The 12,117-nt window shown below is 44.1% G+C and overlaps 1 protein-coding gene across 3 annotated transcripts in view; it reads right to left on the bottom strand.

Moving 5' to 3' along the window:
• The window catches only part of nhsl2 (NHS-like 2), a 149,725-nt gene that overhangs the window by 29,851 nt on the left and 107,757 nt on the right, over positions 1-12,117 (bottom strand). For all 3 annotated transcript variants that reach the window (XM_036957749.2, XM_090214411.1, XM_036957751.2), the window contains exon 2: positions 6,688-6,867. In XM_036957749.2, coding sequence (XP_036813644.2) covers positions 6,688-6,867 — 180 coding nt within the window. The remainder of the gene's footprint in view (positions 1-6,687; positions 6,868-12,117) is intronic.

Here is a 12,117-nt window from a genome sequence, read left to right as displayed (position 1 = left end):
AAAGTTGGATCAGCCTGTAGTGTGGTTTTCCACTTTAATTTTGAGTGTGACTCCAAATCCAGACCTCCATGGGTTGATAAATTTGATTTCCATTGATAATTTTTGTGTGATTTTGTTGTCAGCACATTCAACTATGTAAAGAAAAAAGTATTTAATAAGAATATTTCATTCATTCAGATCTAGGATGTGTTATTTTAGTGCTCGCTTTATTTTTTTGAGCAGTGTATATATATATATGGGGGATACAATCTTCCCAGCTCTGCAGATTTTGCTGTGAGGAGGCAGAGTCATTAGATAATTTGTTTTGGTACTGTCCATATGTAGCTCATTTTTGGTCACAGGTCCAGGAGTGGCTGAAGAATTGCAACATTTGCCAAGAACTAACGCAGCAGACAGCAATACTGGGTGATTTGAAAAGCCATAGTCAATCAATTAATAATATTCTAAATATTTTAGAAAAAAATGTGTATCTTTAATTTACAATCTGTAGAAGCAATGATAATAGAAAGGTTCAGTACTTTTGTGAAGCATCACAGCACAGTTGAAAAATATATGACAAAAATAGAAATCCAAAATGGATGGTGTTAAGAGACAGATGGGAGGGGTTGAATGGCGCTGAAGGGTGGGACTAATAACAAGATAACCAATGTAAAACATACGGGGTCTGTCAAATGTATAGAGGTTCAGAAATGTTGTGAAATAGCACAGTTACAAATAGAAATCAAACTGGATGGACATCAGAAATAGAGGAAGGACTAAGAACAAAAAATATATAACTATAGTAAAATAGATTGTCCCTGTAAAATTTGTACAGTATGTATAAACTGAAGGTATAAGCCTACGTGTTATTGTTTATTAATTTACTCCAGTTGGGGGAGGGGTGGTAAGGGTTTGCGGGGAATAATACAGGTATATTCTTAAAAAAGTATGTATATATGTATGAATGTTTATGTATGCATTTGTATGGATATGTACTGTATGTACAGTATATGGATATATATATATTTTCCCCAAAAAATATATGGGGGATTGGAAATGATGCAGACAATTACATTGATGGAAGCAACAATCTTTCCCACAATATTAAGCTGATCCACCCCTAAAAAATGCAGAGCAAGTAAAACTGAGATCTTACATTAAAGGGAAAAGGCGCTATTGGCTGCCCCAGGCTCATTTGTTATTGTTCTTGTTTTGTTTATTAAACAGTGGAGAGGAGCGCCAGCATCAAGGGGAGAAAAGTAGGCATCGTAGTAGACAGTCCGATGCTCTATCGCACTTGCAATGATGTGCAATGCTGTTCAACAAGGGAAAAAAAGTGTTCATTGTAGTAACGTCTTTGGTATAATATCGCAAACAGACTTGGCAGTTTCACCACTAAGGATTCCAACTTAAAAGTAACAATACAACAAGTTGAAAATAGTGACTGGAGGTGCCTAATGGCACCCTATTCCCTATGTAGTGCACTATGACCAGGGCCCATAGGGAGGCAGTTGGGACGAAATGATATGCTTGCTACTGTTTGTTATGCCAGCAGAAGAATGCACGGTGATGCCGAAACGTTGGCGGTTTACCCAACAAATTAACGGGAGCTTGTATATAGAGTGTGCGACTCCATTTAATTTTACGCTAATAATACTCAACAGGAATCATTCAACTGAATTACACAGAACACACACAGAATAATTTGCCAATTAGCTAGATGTCACGCAACTCAAGTTCAACTCACCGGATCGCATGCAGAGATAGAGGGAGGAGGATGGCGGGCAGAGAGACACATAGCTAGTCCATATGGTTACTGATAGTAGGGCGTACACTACAGTATAGTAAAGGAATAGGACAGGGCTATTGGGGTCTATTGGCACTGGTTGGTGTGTGAAGGTATGCTAGACACTCCCACACACACACACACAGCGATAATTAGGGCCAGTCCCCCTCCTCCTCCCTCCCATCATTAACCCCTTGTCCAGACAAGTCGCCCTCTCCTCTCATGCATCACTAAGTGTGTGTGTTCTGTTTGTATGCACTATCTCTGTGTGTGTGTGTGTGTGTGTGTGTGTGTGTGTGTGTGTGTGTGTGTGTGTGTGTGTGTGTGTGTGTGTGTGTGTGTGTGTGTGCCCTTTCATACTCAGACCCAGCCACCCCTAACAAGACAAGCAACTGGGACCAGTTAAAAATGGGGTCACCCTTTCTTATCTCCCCAGCGAAGGAATGGGGGAGTACAGGAGGAACAATACCCCTCTTTCAGTCCAACGAGGTCGTCTGATAACGTACAGCCTGTCTATCCCTCTTCGGTCTCATTCTTTTCTGTCCATCTCGGTGTGTCCATGTCCGCAATGGCACCATATTCCCTATGTAGTGCACTAGGGGGCTATGGGGAACCGTTTGGGTCCTGGTAAAATGTAGTGCACTATATAGGGAATAGGGTGCCATTGGGGATGCAGATCCTGTCTCATTCCTTTGTACTCATGATTGAACATTGACAATCGATGATTAGCCTATTCTAAGAGGGCCTTGGGGTTGGTGGAAAGGCTATGGGTGGTTTTGTCCAGTTATGACTGTCAATTTGGAGTTTGTTGTGGCTAGTGCTCTATTTTCGTGACCAGATTAATGATTCCTTTCCCCTCGGTCTTTGTTGATGACATGAACGTGACCAGCGGTAAAAATGTAGGTAATATCTCCGCAATATTACTTACACTTTTCCATTCCTTCAAGGAATCAGACGGAGGGAATGACAAGGGAATGAGGATGAGGAAAAGGTACAAGGACAGAATGGGTGCAGGGAGCAAGGGGTCAAGGGGTGTAAGAACGGGAGCCATTTAACAGATTGGAATCAACTCCAGGTCCAACTAAGTGAGTGACAATCAGTGGTCTCATGTCAGATCAGTGATCACTTCAAGGAGTAATCGAACAGGGCCTTGAACACAAAACTCACAATATCTATGCTTAAGTCCCAAATGACACCCTATTCCCTATGTACATGGCCCATAGGGTTCTGGTCAAAAGTAGTGCACTACATGGGGAATAGGGTGCCATTTAGGACAGAGCCTATGTCTAGCGTTGTCCCTATACAAGGACCACTATAGTGGTTGACAATCAGGCTTGTATTACAAACAGTTCAATAGCCAGTATTGAACAGAGAGAATAGCAATAGATTGTCTGTCTGTATAATGGGACTAATACAATTAACATCTAGCTCCTGAAGAGCTCAGGCCTGCACTGACAACACCTATTTCTGGTTGACAAATGACTATAAGGCTTCTAAACTAACACACACACACACACACACACACACACACACACGCACACACACACACACACACACACACACACACACACACAATCAGTCAAAGGTTTGGACAACCCTACTCATTCAAGGGTTTTTCTTTTTTACCATTTTCTACATTGTAGAATAATAGTGAAGACATCAAAACGACGAAAAAGACATATGGAATCATGTAGTAACCCAAAAGATGTTAAACAAATTCTTCAAAGTAGCCGCTCTTTGCCTTGATGACAGCTTTGCACAATCTTGGCATTCTCTCAACCAGCTTCACCTGGAATGCTTTTCCAGCAGTTTATATTTTATATTTGTGATTCTTCATAGTAGCCACCCTTGATGACTTTGCACTCTCTCAACCAGCTTCATGAGGTAGTCACCTGGAATGCATTTCAATTAACAGGTGTGCCTTGTTAAAAATTCATTTGTGGAATTTGTTTCCTTCTTAATGTGTTTGAGCCAATCAATTATGTTGTGACAAGGTAGGGGTGGTATACAGAAGATATTTGATAAATGACCAAGTCCAAATTATGGCAAGAATAGCTCAAATAAGCAAAGAGAAATGACAGTCCATTATTACTTAAAGACATGAAGGTTAGTCAATCCGGATTTTTTTTTTTCAAGTGCAGTCACAAACAACATGATGAAACTGGCTCTCATGAGGACCGCCACAGGAAAGGAAGACCCAAAGTTACCTCTGCTGCAGAGGATAAGTTCATTGGAGTTATCTGCACCTCAGAAATGGCAGCCCAAATAAATGTTTCACAGAGTTCAATTAACAGACACATCTCAACATCAACTGTTCAGAGGAGACTGCATGAATCAGACCATGGTCAAATTGTTACAAAAAAAAACACTACTAAAGGACATCAATATTAAGAAGAGACTTGCTTGGGCCCAGAAACATGAGCAATGGTCATTAGACCGGTGGAAATCTGTACTTTAGTCTAATGAGTCCAAATTTGAGATTTCTGGTTCTAACCGCCGTGTCTTTGTGAGATTCTCACGTGAAGCATGGAGGAGGAAGTGTGATGGTATGGGGGTGCTTTGCTGGTGACACTGTCTGTGATTTATTTAGAACTCAAGGCACACTTAACCAGCATCGATATGCCATCCCTTCTGGTTTGCGCTCAGTGGGACTATCATTTGTTTTTCAACAGGACAATGACCCAACACACATCCAGGCTGTGTAAGCAAGAAGGAGAGTGATGGAGAGCTGTATCAGATGACCTGGCCTCCACAATCACCTGACCTCAACCCAATTGAGATGGTTTGGGATGAGTTGGACCGCAGAGTGAAGGAAAAGCAGCCAAAAAGTGATCAGCATGTGTGGGAACTCCTTCAAAACTGTTGGAAAAGCTGGTTGAGAGAATGCCAAGATTGTGCAAAGCTGTCATCAAGGCAAAGGGCGGCTACTTTGAAGAATTTGTTTAACACTTTTTGGGTTACTACTGTCCATGATTCCATGTGTTATTTTGTTGTTTTGATATCTTCACTATTATTCTACAATGTAGAAAATAGTAAAAAATAAAGAAAAACCCTTGAATGAGTAGTTGTGTCCAAACCTTTGACTGATACTGTACACATAGACACACCAGGACCAAGTTCTAATTTAGGACCAAGAAGACAGACCATTAATCATGAGAACAGACCATTTAACCAGTCAAGTAGTTACATGGTTCTAAAAGTTGAAATAGTGAACTTGACTTAACTTGTCAAGCAACAACGGTACTAATAAAATAGTCACGAAAGTGCAAGCTCTGCATTTCCAGGCAAGATATAGTGAACTTGGCCTCCCGTGTTGCGCAGTGGTATATGGCACTGCATCGCAGGGCTTGAGGAGTCACTACAGATCCGGGTTCAATCCCAGGCTGTGTCACAACCGGCCGTGACCGGGAGTCCCATAGGGTGGCCCACAATTGTCCGGGCTAGGGGAGGGTTTGGCCGGGGGGCTTTACTTGGCTCATCGCGCTCTAGCGACTCCTTGTGGCGGGCCAGGCAGCTGCAGACTGACTTCGGTCATCAGTTGAACGGTGTTTTCTTCCGACACATTGGTGCGCCTGGCTTCCGGGATAAGCGGGCGGGTGTTAAGAAGCGCGGTTTGGCGTGTCTTGATTCAGAGGATGCATGACTCGACCTTCGCCTCTCCCGAGCCCGTCGGGGAGTTGCAGCGATGAGACAAGATTGCAATTGGGTATCACGAAATTGTGGAGAAAAAGGGGGTAAAATCCATCAAATTAGCTAATGCTAATTGATCATTGGATACGTTTAGTCCTGGCAGTCTCCTACATTTGTACTTATGTTAAGCCCATATTCTTCCCATAATCACCTGGCACTACCTTGTCAAGTCTGCACCTTTACGTTGTTCCTAATGTTCCCCTCTTGTCTTCCTTCCAGACCACCACATCCGTCCTAATCCAACACATCCAATCCTTTCTCCAAGGCCTTTACAAACCCTAACTCCTGATCTCCATCCAAACCCTCTCTCCATGTGCCTTTTGGTGCGTTCCTGTGTTCAACTGTGTGTGTTATAAATACCCCCTAAACCTGGATTCCTCATCTCCATCATTGCATTCTGACCGATGCGGTACAGTCAGCAACACACAGATGTGGAGAGAGGGAAATGAAACAGAGAGAGATTGAAAGAGAGAAGAGAGAACAAGAATGAGAGCGAGGGGAAGAGAGGGAAGGAAAAAGGAGGGAAATGCAACCTGATGATGCATTGGCAGTAAGCGTTCTTTCATTCATTCATTCAGTTATTCATTCATCTGTTCATTCAGTTAAGGAAGAAGGGAAGGCTTAACCTACAGAGATAAATCTGCATCCCAAATGGCACCCTATTCCCTATATAGCACCCTATGGTCTGGTCAAAAGTAGTGCACTGTATAGGGAATACGGTGCCATTTGGGATGCAACCATAATCTAAGCTGCCAATCTAAACCAGGGTAGCTGATCACACAGAAGGGCAGTCATGGGTTAGCATGAGGCAGAGTGAGAGGCAGAGAGAGAGAGAGAAGGGGTGTGAGAGAGTGTGTGAAACAGAGAGAGAAGGTGAGGGAAAGAGAGAGCGAGAGTGAGGGAGAGAGGAACGCATAACCGGCATATTTGGTATAAACAGAGCAGCATATTTGGTATAAACAGAGAGGAGAACGGAATGGATTACTATAAAGATGGCAGCAAGGTCCCCTCACATCGACCTCCTCTCTCAAACCCACACCATCACATAAAAACACGGCAGCGGCATCTTTCATCACATAAACAGAGATTGTCACCCCTTGTCCTCCTCAATCCCCAACCTACATCCTCCACCCCACACAAACAGACTCCCGACACACACAGACTCCCAACACACGCACACACTCCCGACATACACACACACACACACACACACCCAGGGTTAGTTACTGTACCTTGCAGCAGGCTCTGCAGGTTAAGCTGAGCCTCCTGATGGAGCTCCTGAACACAGTCCGGCCTGCTCCACGAGCCAAACACATTCACGCTCTGTTGCCATGGAGACCGGAAGTGGGCCGATGTCGCCGTCGACGACGAAGCCGCACTACGCTTCGACTCTGCGTCCAAGTTGGTGTTGGCTGGAGAGAGGGATGGATAGAAGAGAGTGGTAGAGAGGGAGGAGGGAAGGAGGGATAGTAGATGATAAAGAGGGTGGAGAAAGGAGTGGGAGAGGGAGGGTGGAGAGATGCAGGGGGAGATGGAGGGAGGAGAGGGGAGACAGTGGCAGTGAGAGAGAGAGGAGAGCGGTAGAGCAAGAGAACATAGAGAGAGAGAGGAGGGAGGTGGAAATACAGACAGAGATGGAGAGAGCGAGAGAAGAGAAGGCAGAGGGAAGGAGAGATACAGAGATTGAGATGCAAATACAGAGGGAGTGATGCAGAGCGACGGAGGGGGGAGGAGGGACATAGAGAGAGGGGGTGATAGATCATACGTAAATTACACATTTATGACATTTGCATAACTAATACCCAGAGACTTGTGTTACATAATAGCTGGGTGTGAAGGGAGGGATTGTTACTAGAGAAAGGAAAGGAAGGTGTGTGTGTGTGTGTGTGTGTGTGTGTGTGTGTGTGTGTGTGTGTGTGTGTGTGTGTGTGTGTGTGTGTGTGTGTGTGTGTGTGTGTGTGTGTGTGTGTGTGTGTGTGTGTGTGTGTGTGTGTGTGTGTGTGTGTGTGTGTGCGTGTGCGTGTGTGTGTGTGTGTGTGTTAGTTTAGAAGCCTTATAGTCATTTGTCAACCAGAAATAGGTGTTGTCAGTGCAGGCCTGAGCTCTTCAGGAGCTAGATGTTAATTGTATTAGTCCCATTATACAGACAGACAATCTATTGCTTTCTCTCTGTTCAATACTGGCTATTGAACTGTTGTTAAAACAAGCCTGACTGTTGCAACAAGATATCACAGTCTGACTTCATCTCCGTATGTCCAGGGACAAAGGTCTATTTTTAACGAGTAAACTGACTTGATCGCCTCACTTTCTGTGACAAATGTGTTAAATGTAGGCACACAGAAATGACTCTATGGTTAAATTTAGGCATGTATTTAGACTGGTGTTAAGTTAAAGGGATACTTTGAGATTTTGGCAATGAAGCCCTTTAACTCATGGATGCCATAGCGCAATGACTGTGAATCGAAGGTATCTGCTAGCAAGCTTGCAGTTACCTTAGACTTCCAGTCATTGCGCTAACTCTAGTTAGTAATTGTGCTAACGCTAGTTAGCAACTTCCTTCAAACTGCACGAAGAGACATAACAATGGTATCTATGAGTTCATTTGACTCTGGGTAGGGAGATAAAGGGCTTAATTGGCAAAATCCTGAACGATCCCTTTAAGGGCTAAGGTTTGGATAGGGTTAAAACTTTAGGCATTGATTCCAACTGGGCTTGATATATCACTGTGGTTTGATGGCGGAGTGGACTAAGCTGTAAGTGCCAGCTCTGACTGTGGGTTCAATCCCAGTGAGGGGCACTCATTTTTTAGGTTGTTTTTGCCCCTAGTAACTGGTTTTGACAGTGTCTTCCAACATCATGGGGACCTGCACAAACGTCAAATTTCACCTTGGAACAACAGTTATCCCACTGGTGTGTGTGTGTGCGTTTTCAGGAAGAGTAGGGGAGGGAGGGAGCAGGCTCCCACACAGCTGAATAATAAAACAGTTAGATAATCATCATAACAAAAATATCACTGAAATCAGCATAATCAGCATAAACAGAACAACAATTCATAAATCCATAACAAATCATAACAACCAATCAGAGAGAGGGAGAGGGAATCAGAAGCTGTGTGATCTGCAAAGAAACAGAGACGCAAAGAGAGAGGGAGAAGAGAGACGAGGGAAAGACAGGATGAGATGGAGGGAGAGAAAGAGAGAGGGGAAGAGGGAGAGAGAGAGAAAGCTATATTGAGAAAGAGAGAGAATGAGAAGGAGATAGAAAGACAGAGAGAGAAGAGAGGGAGAGAGGGAGTGGTACAGAGCGAGAGAGAGAAAGAAAGAAAGACATACAGAGGGGACAGAACGGTAGCTCAAGTACAGGGAAAACCTTTTATCTCCCATAAGGTTATCAGAGTCTACTTAATTACAAGTTCAGCAGCAGTTCCTCTACACTGGAATTAATGTGCTCTTCCTCCTCTCCTCTCCTGCCCCTCATCTTCTCTCCTCCTTTCCTCTCCTTTCTCTTATGTAACCACAGCATTTTAGAGGAGGAGAGAACAGAAAATAAGAAAAACATACAGTTGTCTATGCATCGCTGGTCACTGTGTGTGTGTGTGTGTGTGTGTGTGTGTGTGTGTGTGTGTGTGTGTGTGTGTGTGTGTGTGTGTGTGTGTGTGTGTGTGTGTGTGTGTGTGTGTGTGTGTGTGTGTGTGTGTGTGTGTGTAAGAGAGAGAGAGAGAGAGAGAGAGAGCGAGAAAGAAAGAAAGAAAGAGAAAGTTAGAGGTCAACCTCCTCTAATACAGAGGTCAGGGTCCTTACAGACCACCACATTACTTAAGGGAAGATATGAGTGGCCAGCAGCCATCTTAACTATTGGCAAAGGGTACTCGCCAGCGCCTGTGCCCTGAGCAGTAGAATTAAGTAGTAGAAGTTACCTTAAAACACTGATCTAAGATCAGTTTAAGAGTTATATCCCTAATGGTTTCTTCTTCGAATCCACATTAAAGATCGAATCCATGTTTTTATTTTGTTGATGAAATGGATGTGAGGAGTGTCTGGTAATGATTGGACAAAACATGAAGAACACCTCCTCTTTCCATGACATAGACTGACCAACAACGTTCCCTATAAGATGTGCACGTGCGCGTGCGTGCAGCTCCATGGGACTGCCGCACAGTAGACATATCAGCCTGCGCAGAGAAGCACGAGATTGAACTTCACTCAACTTTCTAGAGTTGTCCCCATTAGTTAACACTATCAACGTTTCCCTTTACTGTGGGATTTGGGATCGAATTAACACTTGCGCAATTAGCCACTTTCAATGCAACGTACCGAAACAATTTAAACTATGCAAGACTTAGTATGCAAAACTAAGTATGCAAAGGATTTTGTTGTAGGCAGAACACATCGGAGAATGATTCTATTGCATTGACAGGCATCTGACTCAGGCCCGTACTCTACACAGACCGGTGCGCAGACCGGTAGTCCTATATGCAAATAGACCATTGCCATATATGGATCTGTGCTATTCACTTTGAACTGGACTGTGTTTACAGCATGAGCAGTCCTGAGTAGATGCGCTTGTTTTGAGATCAAAGCGAGAGCTACATGTAGCGACGTGTGCACATTTGTACGTTCGTTCATTTCTTTGCTGGTTGGTGTAATATTAGCCCAATCATTTGTAGTCAGCAGTAGGGGAGTGATTGCTTTCTACAAGAGGACAAAACGTGTGCATTTCTAGACATCTTTGAAAAGCGAGTCAGTTACAGAGCTTCTTTTTTGTCTTGAAAGGGCAGTGTTGTATTTTGAGACAGGCTTGACTAAGCTAAGTAGCCAATAGGCAGGGGGTAGCATAGTTTGTCTGATGCGCCGTAATAATGCTATGGGAATAATGATGCATTCTATTTTGTAAAGTGGTTTCTTGCATCAAACAACAAGACAACATTTTCAGTCACCTCCTTGTCTGAAAGACAAGTTGATAAACAGGTTCATGTCAAGCCTTGCATGTAGGCCTACATTGAACACCACATATTGGCTGCTACTGTAGGCTGAACGATAGAACAGCTATTTCCATGTTAAAATGTTATGGGGTGCATTTTCTCCATTGTTTTTGATGGTAGGCACTCTGGTAGGCCTACATTATGATCAAATAGCCACAGTAGCCTACTTGAAAGCTACAGTATGATCCTTTATTGGTGTGACTTGTTAAATCTACTTCAATCAGTGTGGATGAAGTGGAGGAGACAGGTTAAAGAAGGATGTTTAAGCCTTGGGACAATTGTGACATGGATTGTGCATGTGTGCCATTTAGAGGGTGCCTGGGCAGGACAAAATATTTCAGTGCCTTTGAACGGGTATGGTAATAGGTGCCAGGCACACTGGCTTGAGGGTGTCAAGCACTTCAACACCGCTGGGTTTTTCACGCTCAACAGTTCCCCATGTGTATCAACAATGGTCCGCCACCTAAAGGACATCCAGCCAACTTGACACAACAGTGGGAAGAATTGGAGTCAACATGGGCCAGCATCCCTGTGGAACGCTTTCGACACCTTGTAGAGTCCATGTCCCAACGAATTGAGGCTGTGTTCTGAGGACTAGGTACACGAAGTTGACTATGCCTTTAAACAACTTGGAAAATTCCAGAAAATGATGGCTTTAGAAGCTTCTGCTAGGCTAATTGACATCATTTGAGTCAATTGTGTCACATCTGCTCCTGCCACACCCCCTAGTGGACATCCGGTGTCTCCTTGACGTGCAGCCATTCCCCAAGTACATCTCTCTCTCTCCCTCTGTGTGTGTGATTGTGTGGTTGGAGACAGTTGTGCTGGAGTCAGAGCAGATCCCCACCAACTGCAACCTGTTCCATAATCAAGACCTCTACAAGTACTCAGTCCTGCCACTTCCACTCTGCCAGATCGTAATCTCCATTCAGTCATTCATGCTTCTAGAAATGTTTTATTATTTAAGATTCTGTATCCTGCTGTGCCTGTTTCCCTGCCTGACGCTGTTTATCCTCTCACTGCCGTTTAGCCGCTCTGACTCTGGTTCCTGCTCCACATCTCACCACCCTGCTACCCTGTTCTGGATTCAGCTCACCATCACTCCCTTGGATTCCCCTCCGGACCTGTTTACCTTGTCCCAACCCAGCTCACTCCAACCTCAGCCTCCACATCTGGTTTCCTACAACGCAACGAAGCTTCCCCGGATCTGCACTCCATCTCTCCCTGTGTTGCAATAAATATCTTGGTTCATTCTTCCCTGTTTCCTGGTCTGAAGGTTCCCCTGTGCTGCTCCGCCTAACACAATTGGAGGTGTACCTGTGGATGTATTTCAAGGCCTACCTTCAAACTAAGTGCCTCTTTGCTTGACATCATGGGAAAATCTAAAGAAATCAGCCAAGACCTCAGAAAAAAATGGTAGACCGCCACAAGTCTGGTTCATCCTTGGGAGCAATTTCCAAATGCCTGAAGGTACCACGTTCATCTGTACAAACAATAGTATGCAAGTATAAACACCATGGGACCACGCAGCCATCATACCGCTCAGGAAGGAGACGCGTTCCGTCTCCTAGAGATTAACGTACTTTGGTGCGAAAAGTGCAAATCAATCCCAGAACAACAGCAAAGGACCTTGTGAAGATGCTGGAGGAAACAGGTACAAAAGTATCAATATCCACAGTAA

Source organism: Oncorhynchus mykiss, chromosome 21 (genome assembly GCF_057628025.1).
Source record: "Oncorhynchus mykiss isolate SJ-2025 chromosome 21, ASM5762802v1, whole genome shotgun sequence".
Classification (NCBI taxonomy): Eukaryota; Metazoa; Chordata; class Actinopteri; order Salmoniformes; family Salmonidae; genus Oncorhynchus; species Oncorhynchus mykiss.
The sequence above is the reverse complement of the archived record's forward strand: the minus strand, read 5'-3'. Positions and strand labels throughout refer to the sequence as shown.